This window comes from Triticum urartu, chromosome 7A, assembly GCF_056163025.1.
Source record: "Triticum urartu cultivar PI428250 chromosome 7A, HENAU_Tu73, whole genome shotgun sequence".
Classification (NCBI taxonomy): domain Eukaryota; kingdom Viridiplantae; phylum Streptophyta; class Magnoliopsida; order Poales; family Poaceae; genus Triticum; species Triticum urartu.
In genome coordinates this window covers 21875924-21889490 of record NC_141879.1, presented here as the reverse complement: position 1 = coordinate 21889490, position 13567 = coordinate 21875924, and the positions used below count along the sequence as shown (strand labels likewise).

Sequence of the window (13567 nt, the reverse complement as noted above, 5' to 3'; positions counted from 1 at the left end):
CTCCTTAGCCTTGGTACGATTTCTGGATCGATCACCTTCTGAGAGATTGCATTGAGGAATGCACATAGCTTCACAATGGCAAATCGGACGTTTTCTGGTAGAAGCCCCCTCAATGCAACCGGAAGCAGTTGCGTCATAATCACGTGGCAGTCATGAGACTTTAGGTTCTGAAACTTTTTCTCTGGCATATTTATTATTCCCTTTATATTCGACGAGAAGCCAGTCGTGACCTTCATACTGAGCAGGCATTCAAAGAAGATTTCTTTCTCTTCTTTCGTAAGAGCGTAGCTGGCAGGACCTTTATACTACTTCGGAGGCATGCCGTCTTTTTCGTGCAAACGTTGCAGGTCCTCCCATGCCTGAGGTGTATCTTTTGTCTTCCCATACACGCCCAAGAAGCCTAGCAGGTTCACGCAAAGGTTCTTCGTCATGTGCATCACGTCGATTGAGGAGCGGACCTCTAGGTCTTTCCAGTAGGGTAGGTCCCAAAATATAGATTTCTTCTTCCACATGGGTGCGTGTCCCTCAGCGTCATTCGGACCAGCTAGTCCACCGGGACCCTTTCCAAAGATTACGTAGTGTAAATCATTGACCATAGCAAGCACATGATCACCGGTGCGCATGGCGGGCTTCTTCCGGTGATCTGCCTCGCCTTTGAAATGCTTGCCTTTCTTTCAACATTGATGGTTGGTCGGAAGAAATCGACGATGGCCCAGGTACACATTCTTCCTGCATTTGTCCAGGTATATACTTTCAGTGTCATCTAAACAGTGCGTGCATGCGTGGTATCCTTTGTTTGTCTGTCCTGAAAGGTTACTGAGAGCGGGCCAATCGTTGATGGTCACGAACAGCAACGCCTTAAGGTTAAATTCCTCCTGTCTGTGCTCATCCCACGTACGTACACCGTTTCCATTCCACAGCTGTAAAAGTTCTTCAACTAATGGCCTTAGGTACACATCAATTTCGTTGCCGGGTTGCTTAGCGCCTTGGATGAGAACTGGCATCATAATGAACTTCTGCTTCATGCACATCCAAGGAGGAAGGTTATACATACATAGAGTCACGGGCCAGGTGCTGTGATTGCTGCTCTGCTCCCTGAAAGGATTAATGCCATCCGCGCTTAAAGCAAACCATACATTCCTTGGGTCCTTTGCAAACTCATCCCAGTACTTTCTCTCGATTTTTCTCCACTTCGACCCGTCAGCGGGTGCTCTCAACTTCCCATCTTTCTTTCGGTTCTCACTGTGCCATCGCATCAACTTGGCATGCTCTTCGTTTCTGAACAGACGTTTCAACCGTGGTATTATAGGAGCATACCACATCACCTTCGCAGGAACCCTCTTCCTGAGGGGCTCGCCGTCAACATCACCAGGGTCATCTCATCTGATCTTATACCGCAACGCACCGCATACCGGGCATGCGTTCAGATCCTTGTATGCACCGCGGTAGAGGATGCAGTCATTAGGGCATGCATGTATCTTCTCCACCTCCAATCCTAGAGGGCATACGACCTTCTTTGCTGCGTATGTACTGTCGGGCAATTCGTTATCCTTTGGAAGCTTCTTCTTCAATATTTTCAGTAGCTTCTCAAATCCTTTGTCAGCCACAGCATTCTCTGCCTTCCACTGCAGCAATTCCAGTACGGTACCGAGCTTTGTGTTGCCATCTTCGCAATTGTGGTATAACCCTTTTTTGTGATCCTCTAACATGCGATCGAACTTCAGCTTCTCCTTTTGACTAATGCATTGCGTCCTTGCATCGACAATGACCCGGCGGAGATCATCATCATCGGGCACATCGTCTGGTTCCTCTTGATCTTCAGCAGCTTCACCCGTGGCAGCATCATTGGGCACATCGTCTGGTTCCTCTTGATCTTCACCAGCTCCCCCCGTTGCAGCATCACCGTATTCAGGGGGCACATAGTTGTCATCGTACTCTTCTTCTTCGCCGTCTTCCATCATAACCCCTATTTCTCCGTGCCTCATCCAAACATTATAGTGTGGCATGAAACCCTTGTAAAGCAGGTGGGAGTGAAGGATTTTCCGGTTAGAGTAAGACCTCGTATTCCCACATTCAGTGCATGGACAACACATAAAACCATTCTGCTTGTTTGCCTCAGCCGCATCGAGAAACTCATGCACGCCCTTAATGTACTCGCGGGTGTGTCTGTCACCGTACATCCATTGCCGGTTCATCTGCATGCATTATATATAATTAAGTGTCCAAATTAATAGAAGTTCATCATCACATTAAAACCAAAGTGCATACATAGTTCTCATCTAATAACATATAGCTCTCCAGAGCATCTAATTAATTAAACCATACATTGAAACTATGTAAAACATTTCAATGCGAAAACAAATGCGATCATAATCGCAACCAAGGTAACAATTGATCCAACGGCATAATGATACCAAGCCTCGGTATGAATGGCATATTTTCTAATCTTTCTAATCTTCAAGCGCATTGCATCCATCTTGATCTTGTGATCATCGACGACATCCGCAACATGCAACTCCAATATCATCTTCTCCTCCCCAATTTTTTTTATTTTTTCCTTCAACAAATTGTTTTCTTCTTCAACTAAATTTAACCTCTCGACAAGGTCGGTTGGCATTTCCGCTTCACATACATCCTAGATAAATAAAATCTATGTCACGTTGGTCAGCATAATTTTCATAAACAATAAATGAACCAATAGTTATAAAGATAATATACATACCAAATCCGAATCATAGACAGGACGAGGGCCGACGGGGGCGGATACCAAAACCATCGACCTATATAAGATGCAATAAAAATGTAAGAAAATGATACAAGTATCTATATAAACATACAAGTAAGAATATTTTTCCTTTTAGAAAGAAGATAAGAACAAGAGGCTCACCACGGTGGTGTCGGTGATGAGATCGGCGCGGGTGATCGACGGCGGTGAAGACGGGGACGGTGTTGGGTTTCGTAGTAATTTCAAAAAATTTCCTACGCACACGCAAGATCATGTGATGCATAGCAACGAGAGGGGAGAGTGTTGTCTACGTACCCAACGCAGACCGACTGCGGAAGCGCTGACACGACGTAGAGGAAGTAGTCGTACGTCTTCACGATCCAACCGATCAAGCACCGAAACTACGGCACCTCCGAGTTCGAGCACACGTTCAGCTCGATGACGATCCCCGGACTCCGATCCAGCAAAGTGTTGGGGAAGAGTTCCGTCAGCACGACGGCGTGGTGACGATCTTGATGAACTACAGCAGCAGGGCTTCGCCTAAACTCCGCTACAGTATTATCGAGGAATATGGTGGCAGGGGGCACCGCACACGGCTAAGGAATAGATCACGTGGATCAACTTGTGTCTTTCTGGGGTGCCTCTGCCTCAGTATATAAAGGAGCCAAGGGGGAGGGGGGCGCCGGCCAGGAGGAGGGCGCAGGAGGAGTCCTACTCCCGGACTCCTACCGGGAGTAGGACTCCCCCCCAATCCTATTCCAACTAGGATTCCCAAGGGGGAAAGAGGGAGAGGGGTGGCCGGCCACCTCTCCTAGTACTAATAGGACTAGGGGAGGGGGGGGGGAGGCGCGCAGCCCTTATGGGCAGCCCTTTCACCTTTCCACTAAGGCCCACTAAGGCCCATATGATTCCCGGGGGGTTCCGGTAACCTCCCGGTAACCCGGTAAAATCTCGATTTCACCCGGAACACTTCCGATATCCAAACATAGGCTTCCAATATATCAATCTTTACGCCTCGACCATTTCGAGACTCCTCGTCATGTCCGTGATCACATCCGAGACTCCGAACAACCTTCGGTACATCAAAATGCATAAACTCATAATATAACTGTCATCGTAACCTTAAGCGTGCGGACCTACGGGTTCGAGAACAATGTAGACATGACCGAGACACGTCTCTGGTCAATAACCAATAGCGGGACCTAGATGCCCATATTGGCTCCTACATATTCTACGAAGATCTTTATCGGTCAGACCGCATAACAACATACGTTGTTCCCTTTGTCATCGGTATGTTACTTACCCGAGATTCGATCGTCGGTATCCAATACCTAGTTCAATCTCGTTACCGGTAAGTCTCTTTACTTGTTCCGTAATACATCATCTCACAACTAACATATTAGTTGCAATGCTTGCAAGGCTTATGTGTTGTGCATTACCGAGAGGGCCCAGAGATACCTCTCCGACAATCGGAGTGACAAATCCTAATATCGAAATACGCCAACCCAACATCTACCTTTGGAGACACCTGTAATGCTCCTTTATAATCACCCAGTTACGTTGTGACGTTTGGTAGCACCCAAAGTGTTCCTCCGGCAAACGGGAGTTGCATAATCTCATAGTCATAGGAACATGTATAAGTCATGAAGAAAGCAATAGCAACATACTAAACGATCGGGTGCTAAGCTAATGGAATGGGTCATGTCAATCAGATCATTCAACTAATGATGTGACCTCGTTAATCAAATAACAACTCTTTGTCTATGGTTAGGAAACATAACCATCTTTGATTAACGAGCTAGTCAAGTAGAGGCATACTAGTGACACTCTGTTTGTCTATGTATTCACACATGTATTATGTTTCCGGTTAATACAATTCTAGCATGAATAATAAACATTTATCATGAAATAAGGAAATAAATAATAACTTTATTATTGCCTCTAGGGCATATTTCCTTTAGTCTCCCACTTGCACTAGAGTCAATAATCTAGATCACATCACCATGTGATTAACATCGATAGTTCACATCATCATGTGATTAACACCCATAGTTCACATCGCCATGTGACCAACACCCAAAGGGTTTACTAGATTCAGTAATCTAGTTCACATCGCTATGTGATTAACACCCAAGGAGTACTAAGGTGTGATCATGTTTTGCTTGTGAGAGAATCTTAGTCAACGGGTCTGCCACATGCAGATCCGCATGTATTTTGCAAATTTCTATGTCAACAATGCTCTGCATGGAGCTACTCTAGCTAATTGCTCCCACTTTCAATATGTATCTAGACCGAGACTTAGAGTCATCTAGATTAGTGTCAAAACTTGCATCGGCGTAACCCTTTACGACGAACCTTTTTTTTCACTTCCATAATCGAGAAACATATCCTTATTCCACTAAGGATAATTTTGACCGCTGTCCAGTGATCTACTCCTAGATCACTATCGTACTCCCTTGCCAAACTCAGTGGTAGGGCATACAATAGATCTGGTATACAACATGGCATACTTTATAGAACCTATGACTGAGGCATAGGGAATGAATTTCATTCTCTTTCTATATTTTGCCGTGGTCGGGCTTTGAGTTTTACTCAACTTCACACCTTGTAATATAGGCAAGAACTCTTTCTTTGACTGCTCCATTTTGAACTACTTCAAAATCTTGTCAAGGTATGTACTCATTGAAAAAACTTATCAAGCGTCTTGATCTATCTCTATAGATCTTGAAGCTCAATATGTAAGCAGCTTCACCAAAGTCTTTCTTTGAAAAACTCCTTTCAAACGCTCCTTTATGCTTTGCAGAATAATTCTACATTATTTCCGATCAACAATATGTCATTCACATATACTTATCAGAAATGCTGTAGTGCTCCCACTCACTTTCTTGTAAATACAGGCTTCACCGCAAGTCTGTATAAAACTATATGCTTTGATCAACTTATCAAAGCGTATATTCCAACTCCGAGATTCTTGCACCAGTCCATAGATGGATCGCTGGAGCTTGCATATTTAGTTAACACCTTTAGGATCGACAAAACCTTCTAGTTGTATCGTATACAACTCTTCTTTAGTAAATCCATTAAGGAATGCAGTTTTGTTTATCCATTTGCCAGATTTCATAAAACGCAGCAATTGCTAACATGATTCGGACAGACTTAAGCATAGATACGAGTGAGAAACTCTCATCGTAGTCAACACCTTGAACTTGTTGAAAACCTTTTGCGACAATTCTAGCTTTGTAGATAGTAACACTACTATCAGCGTCTGTCTTCCTCTTGAAGATCCATTTATTTTCTATGGCTTGCCGATCATCGGGCAAATCCATCAAAGTCCATACTTTGTTCTCATACATGGATCATATCTCAGATTTCATGGCCTCAAACCATTTCGCGGAATCTGGGCTCATCATCGCTTCCTCATAGTTCGTAGGTTCATCATGATCTAGTAGCATGACTTCCAGAAAAGGATTACCGTACCACTCTGGCGCGGATCTTACTCTGGTTGATCTACGGGTTCAGTAGTATCTTGTTCTGAAGTTTCATGATCATCATCATTAGCTTCCTCACTAACTGGTGTAGGTGTCACAGAAACAGTTTTCTGTGATGTACTACTTTCCAATAAGGGAGCAGGTACAGTTACCTCGTCAAGTTCTACTTTCCCCCCACTCACTTCTTTCGAGAGAAACTCCTTCTCTAGAAAGTTTCCGAATTTAGCAACAAAAGTCTTGCCTTCGGATCTGTGATAGAAGGTGTATCCAATAGTTTCCTTTGGATATTCTATAAAGACGCACTTCTCCGATTTGAGTTTGAGCTTATCAGGATGAAACTTTTTCATATAAGCATCGCAACCCCAAACTTTAAGAAACGACAGCTTAGGTTTCTTGCCAAACCATAGTTCACACAGTGTCGTCTCAACGGATTTAGATGGTGCCCTATTTAACGTGAATGCAGCTGTCTCTAATGCATAACCCCAAAACGATAGCGGTAAATCAGTAATAGACATCATAGATCGCACCATATCTAGTAAAGTATGATTACGATGTTCGGACACACCATTACGCTGTGGTGTTCCGGGTGGCGTGAGTTGCAAAACTATTCCACATTGTTTTAATTGAAGACCAAATTCGTAACTCAAATATTTTACCTCTGCGATCATATCGTAGAAACTTTTATTTTCTTGTCACGATGATTTTCCACTTCACTCTAAAATTCTTTGAACTGTTCAAATGTTTCAGACTTATGTTTCATCAAGTAGATATCCCCATATCTGCTCAAATCATCTGTGAAGGTCAGAAAATAATGATACCTGCTGCAAGCCTTAATATTCATCTGTGAAGGTCAGAAAATAATGATACCTGCTGCAAGACTTAATATTCATGTATGATCTCCAACAAATCTGTTGCTTGCTTCATTGTTCCGGAGAACGGCGTTTTAGTCATCTTGCCCAAAAGGCATGGTTCGCAAGCATCAAGTGATTCCAAAATCCCATCAGCATGGAGTTTCTTCATGCGCTTTACACCAATATGACCTAAATGGCAGTGCTACAAATAAGTTGCACTATCATTATTAACTTTGCATCTTTTGGTTTCAATATTATGATTATGTGTATCACTACGATCGAGATCCAACGAACTATTTTCATTGGGTGTGTAACCATATAAGGTTTTATTCATGTAAACAGAACAACAATTTATTATCTTACTTAAATGAATAACCGTATTACAATAAACATGATCAAATCATATTCATGCTCAACGCAAACACCAAATAACACTTATTCAGGTTCAACACTAATCCCGAAAGTATAGGGAGTGTGCGATGATGATCATATCAATCTTGGAACCACTTCCAACACACATCGTCACTTCACCCTTAACTAGTCTCTGTTTATTCTGCAACTCCCGTTTCGAGTTACTAATCTTAGCAACTGAACTAGTATCAAATACTGAGGGGTTGCTATAAACACTAGTAAAGTACACATCAATAACATGTATATCAAATATACTTGTGTTCACTTTGCCATCCTTCTTATCTGCCAATCACTTGGGGTAGTTCCGCTTCCAGTGACCAGTCCCTTTGCAGTAGAAACACTTAGTCTTAGGCTTAGGACCAGACTTGGGCTTCTTCACTTGAGCAGCAACTTGCTTGCTGTTCTTCTTGAAGTTCCCCTTCTTCCCTCTGCCCTTTTCTTGAAACTAGTGGTCTTGTCTACCATCAACACTTGATGTTTTTCTCGATTTCTACCTTCGTCAATTTCCGCATTACGAAGAGCTTGGGAATCGTTTCCGTTATCCCTTGCATATCATAGTTCATCACGAAGTTCTACTAACTTGGTGATGGTGACTAGAGAATTCTGTCAATCACTATCTTATCTGGAAGATTAACTCCCACTTGATTCAAGCGATTGTTGTACTCAGACAATCTGGGCACATGCTCACTAGTTGAGCGATTCTCCTCCATCTTTTAGCTATAGAACTTGTTGGAGACTACATATATCTCAACTCGGGTATTTGCTTGAAATATTAACTTCAACTCCTGGAACATCTCATATGCTCCATGACGTTCAAAATTGTCTTTGAAGTCCCGATTCTAAGCCATTAAGCATGGTGCACTAAACTATCAAGTAGTCATCATATTGAGCTAGCCAAACGTTCATAACGTCTGCATCTGCTCCTGCAATAGGTCCGTCACCTAGCGGTGCATCAAGAACATAATTCTTCTGTGCAGCAATGAGGATAAACCTCAGATCACGGATCCAATCCGCATCATTGCTACTAACATCTTTCAACACAATTTTCTCTAGGAACATATCAAAATAAACACAGGGAAGCAACAACGCGAGCTATTCATCTACAACATAATTTGCAAATACTACCAGGACTAAGTTCATGATAAATTTAATTTCAATTAATCATATCACTTAAGAACTCCCACTTAGATAGACATCGCTCTAATCCTCTAAGTGATTACGTGATCCAAATCAACTAAACCATGTCCGATCATCACGTGAGATGGAGTAGTTTCATTGGTGAACATCACTATGTTGATCATATCTACTATATGATTCACGCTCGATCTTTCGGTCTCCGTGTTCCAAGGCCATATCTGCATATGCTAGGCTCGTCAAGTTTAACCTGAGTATTCCGCGTGTGCAAAACTGGCTTGCACCCGTTGTAGATGGACGTAGAGCTTATCACACCCGATCATCACGTGGTGTCTGGGCACGACGAACTTTGGCAACGGTGCATACTCAGGGAGAACACTTCTTGATAATTAGTGAGAGATCATCTTAAAATGCTACCGTCAAACTAAGCAAAATAAGATGTATAAAAGATAAACATCACATGCAATCAAAATATGTGACATGATATGGCCATCATCATCTTGTGCCTTTGATCTCCGTCTCCAAAGCATCGTCATGATTTCCATCGTCACCGGCATGACACCATGATCTCCATCATCTTGATCTATATCAATGTGTCGTCACACGGTCGTCTCGCCAACTATTGCTCTTGCAACTATTGCTATCGCATAGCGATAAAGTAAAGCAATTATTTGGCGCTTGCATCTTATGCAATATAAAGACAACCATAAGGCTTTTGCCAGTTGCCAATAACAAAACATGATCATCTCATACAACAACTTATATCTCATCACGTTTTGACCACATCACATCACAACATGCCCTGCAAAAACAAGTTAGACGTCCTCTACTTTGTTGTTGCATATTTTACGTGGCTGCTACGGGCTTAAGCAAGAACCAATCTTACCTACGCATCAAAACCACAACGATAGTTTGTCAAATAGACTCCGTTTTAACCTTCGCAAGGACCGGGCGTAGCCACACTCGGTTCAACTAAAGTTGGAGAGACAGTCACCCGCTAGCCACCTTTGTGCAAAGCACGTCGGGAGAACCGGTCTCGCGTAAGCGTACGCGTAATGTCGGTCCGGGCCGCTTCATCCAACAATACCGCCGAACCAAAGTATGACATGCTTGTAGGCAGTATGACTTATATCGCCCACAACTCACTTGTGTTCTACTCGTGCATATAACATCAACACATAAAACCTAGGCTCGGATGCCACTGTTGGGTTTTGTAGTAATTTCAAAAAATTTCCTACGCACACGCAAGATCATGTGATGCATAGCAACGAGAGGGGAGAGTGTTGTCTACGTACCCAACGCAGACCGACTGCGGAAGCGCTGACACGACGTAGAGGAAGTAGTCGTACGTCTTCACGATCCAACCGATCAAGCACCGAAACTACGGCACCTCCGAGTTCGAGCACACGTTCAGCTCGATGACGATCCCCGGACTCCGATCCAGCAAAGTGTCGGGGAAGAGTTTCGTCAGCACGACGGCGTGGTGACGATCTTGATGAACTACAGCAGCAGGGCTTCGCCTAAACTCCGCTACAGTATTATCGAGGAATATGGTGGCAGGGGGCACCGCACACGGCTAAGGAATAGATCACGTGGATCAACTTGTGTCTTTCTGGGGTGCCTCTGCCTCAGTATATAAAGGAGCCAAGGGGGAGGGCGGCGCCGGCCAGGAGGAGGGCGCAGGAGGAGTAGGACTCCCCCCCCAATCCTATTCCAACTAGGATTCCCAAGGGGGAAAGAGGGAGAGGGGTGGCCGGCCACCTCTCCTAGTCCTAATAGGACTAGGGGAGGGGGGGAGGCGCGCAGCCCTTATGGGAAGCCCTTTCACCTTTCCACTAAGGCCCACTAAGGCCCATATGATTCCCGGGGGGTTCCGGTAACCTCCCGGTAACCCGGTAAAATCCCGATTTCACCCGGAACACTTCCGATATCCAAACATAGGCTTCCAATCAATCTTTACGTCTCGACCATTTCGAGACTCCTCGTCATGTCCGTGATCACATCCGGGACTCCGAACAACCTTCGGTACATCAAAATGCATAAACTCATAATATAACTGTCATCGTAACCTTAAGCGTGCGGACCCTACGGGTTCGAGAACAATGTAGACATGACCGAGACACGTCTCTGGTCAATAACCAATAGCGGGACCTGGATGCCCATATTGGCTCCTACATATTCTACGAAGATCTTTATCGGTCAGACCGCATAACAACATACGTTGTTCCCTTTGTCATCGATATGTTACTTACCCGGGATTCGATCGTCGGTATCCAATACCTAGTTCAATCTCGTTACCGGTAAGTCTCTTTACTCGTTCCGTAATACATCATCTCACAACTAACATATTAGTTGCAATGCTTGCAAGGCTTATGTGATGTGCATTACCGAGAGGGCCCAGAGATACCTCTCCGACAATCGGAGTGACAAATCCTAATCTCGAAATACGCCAACCCAACATCTACCTTTGGAGACACCTGTAGTGCTCCTTTATAATCACCCAGTTACGTTGTGACGTTTGGTAGCACCCAAAGTGTTCCTCCGGCAAACGGGAGTTGCATAATCTCATAGTCATAGGAACATGTATAAGTCATGAAGAAAGCAATAGCAACATACTAAACGATCGGGTGCTAAGCTAATGGAATGGGTCATGTCAATCAGATCATTCAACTAATGATGTGACCTCGTTAATCAAATAACAACTCTTTGTCTATGGTTAGGAAACATAACCATCTTTGATTAACGAGCTAGTCAAGTAGAGGCATACTAGTGACACTCTGTTTGTCTATGTATTCACACATGTATTATGTTTCCGGTTAATACAATTCTAGCATGAATAATAAACATTTATCATGAAATAAGGAAATAAATAATAACTTTATTATTGCCCCTAGGGCATATTTCCTTCAGACGGGGCGTGACGGACCGCTAAATCTAGACAAATCTCGAGGAAAATGGAGCTTGGAGGTCGAGCTTCGAGAGGAGAAAGCTTAAGTAGTGTGGCTCGGGCATTCCATCGAACAGCTCATGTGCATAGGAGGTGAGCTAGAGCACCACAAAGCCCTCTCCCCCTCGGCCAGAGAAAAACAGAGCACTGGGGTGCTCTGCTCGCGAGCGAGGGGTATATATAGGCACCTCATTGGTCCCGGTTGGTGACATGAACCGGGACTAAAGGGGAGCCTTTGGTCCCGGTTCAAGCTACCAACCGGGACCAACGGTAGTGGGCCAGGAGGGAGGCCCATTGGTCCCGGTTCATCCCACCAACCGGGACCAAAAGGTCCAGACGAACCGGGACCAATGGCCCACGTGGCCCGGCCGGCCCCCTGGGCTCACGAACCGGGACCAATGCCCACATTGGTCCCGGTTCTAGACTGAACCGGGACTAATGGGCTGATGCGGCCTGGACCATAGCCCTGTTTTCTACTAGTGGATATCAGACGGCTGGGACAAACGTTGTTGATAATCACCCTATTAGTCCAGGTATGAGGCTGTGCGGATAGAGTACTCGTCACTTTATTCTCTTGTATGAACCATGCTCCAGGCCACTCCATACCTGAACAGACCGCGGACCCGGTCGTTCCCCAACCCAGTGATGGTGATATCACATGTGATCAGCGGCCTCCCAATTTGATCTCACGTGAGCAAAAAACATATTGAAAATGAGAACCGGCAAAAAGAACAGCATAAGAAAAATATCATGCTTATAGAGATCGTGTTGCATATGTTCAAGAACAGCATAAGAAAAATATCATTTTGCTTTTGTTTTGTTCCAGATGTTCTTGATGTGTCTCCTATTGACGGAGGAATACACCTGTACACTATGTCAACTGCTCAAGTTTTATCCCAAACCGTTTCAACATCCGAGCACATGACTACAGGATCTTTCGACAACGTCACCAAACAACCTAAAAAAGGTATCTTATCTGATGAAAAAAGGGAGCAGATAAACGCCAAGAGGCGAGCTACTTATCGCCGGAAAAAAGAGGAGGAAGCAAAGAAACTTGAGCATGAAAGTCAAGCTTACCTTTCAATTTCTGGTATGATTGTTTGATTTATAATGAAAAAAATGTGCATTCCTGCTTTGACTACCCTCACAACTTGCTGAATCTATTACAAGATCGTCTATTTACTTTTATGAACCAATTTCAGATCAATCCATCACTGAACATGTTGGAATCCAGGACACCTCCAGCTGCACTCTCACTCTCTCTCTCTCGCACGGACGGAGGAAGAAGAAGGACAGTGGAGCACACAAAGGATATTCCGGCGACGAACGCCTGTATCTTGGCCTTTTTATTCCTCTGGACTCAAAACCAAACAAACATGAGTACAAGTGCTTAAGTAGCATCCGACCACACACACGCACGCAATCAGCCGGAGCAACAACCTGTCCAGATTTTGTGCCACTCACGCACTAACCAACTAACCCACACATGCACTATCCGGTCATCTAGGCCACTAGCTAACCATGCGCATAATGCAGCCCGCCTCCCCTATTCTAACGCTCGCGTCTTGCTCGCCCAGGCCAACCCACGACGCGCTCTAAAGCGTACTCTACGGCTGCTACTAACTACGCCAATGAACTACGCGACCGGGGCTCATACCACCGCGACGCACGCAATGACACACTCGTGGTTTATTTCCTAACAGAACAGACCGCAGTTGTTGTTGTTCCTAAAAGCACTGATGGTGATATCACACGTGTACCGCGGCCTTACGAACTGAACTCAGGTTAGTATAAAACATAATGAGTACTCTCTACAAGCCGAAGGAGAAGGCCAACAAGCTAAAGGACAATTCAAAGAAGCGAAAAAGACCGACTGTGTCCTTACTGACCTCGATGAAGAACATCGTCTACAAGGAAGTTCTTACAGGCTGAAGTTTGGTCTTAATAGACTGGCAGGTTTAGTAATGACAGAGCATTTACTCTTGCGATGGTCAAGATGAACCTTAATTCG

The 13567-nt window shown here is 44.4% G+C and overlaps 1 protein-coding gene across 1 annotated transcript in view; it reads left to right on the top strand.

Moving 5' to 3' along the window:
• Positions 1–13345, top strand: part of LOC147957095 (uncharacterized) — a 28006-nt gene extending 14661 nt beyond the window's left edge. Inside the window, exons 4-8 of the mRNA XM_087531578.1 lie at positions 12021–12089; positions 12151–12246; positions 12383–12646; positions 12759–12778; positions 13265–13345. Coding sequence (XP_087387704.1) covers positions 12021–12089; positions 12151–12246; positions 12383–12646; positions 12759–12778; positions 13265–13345 — 530 coding nt within the window. The remainder of the gene's footprint in view (positions 1–12020; positions 12090–12150; positions 12247–12382; positions 12647–12758; positions 12779–13264) is intronic.
• The last annotated feature ends 222 nt before the right edge of the window (positions 13346–13567 follow it).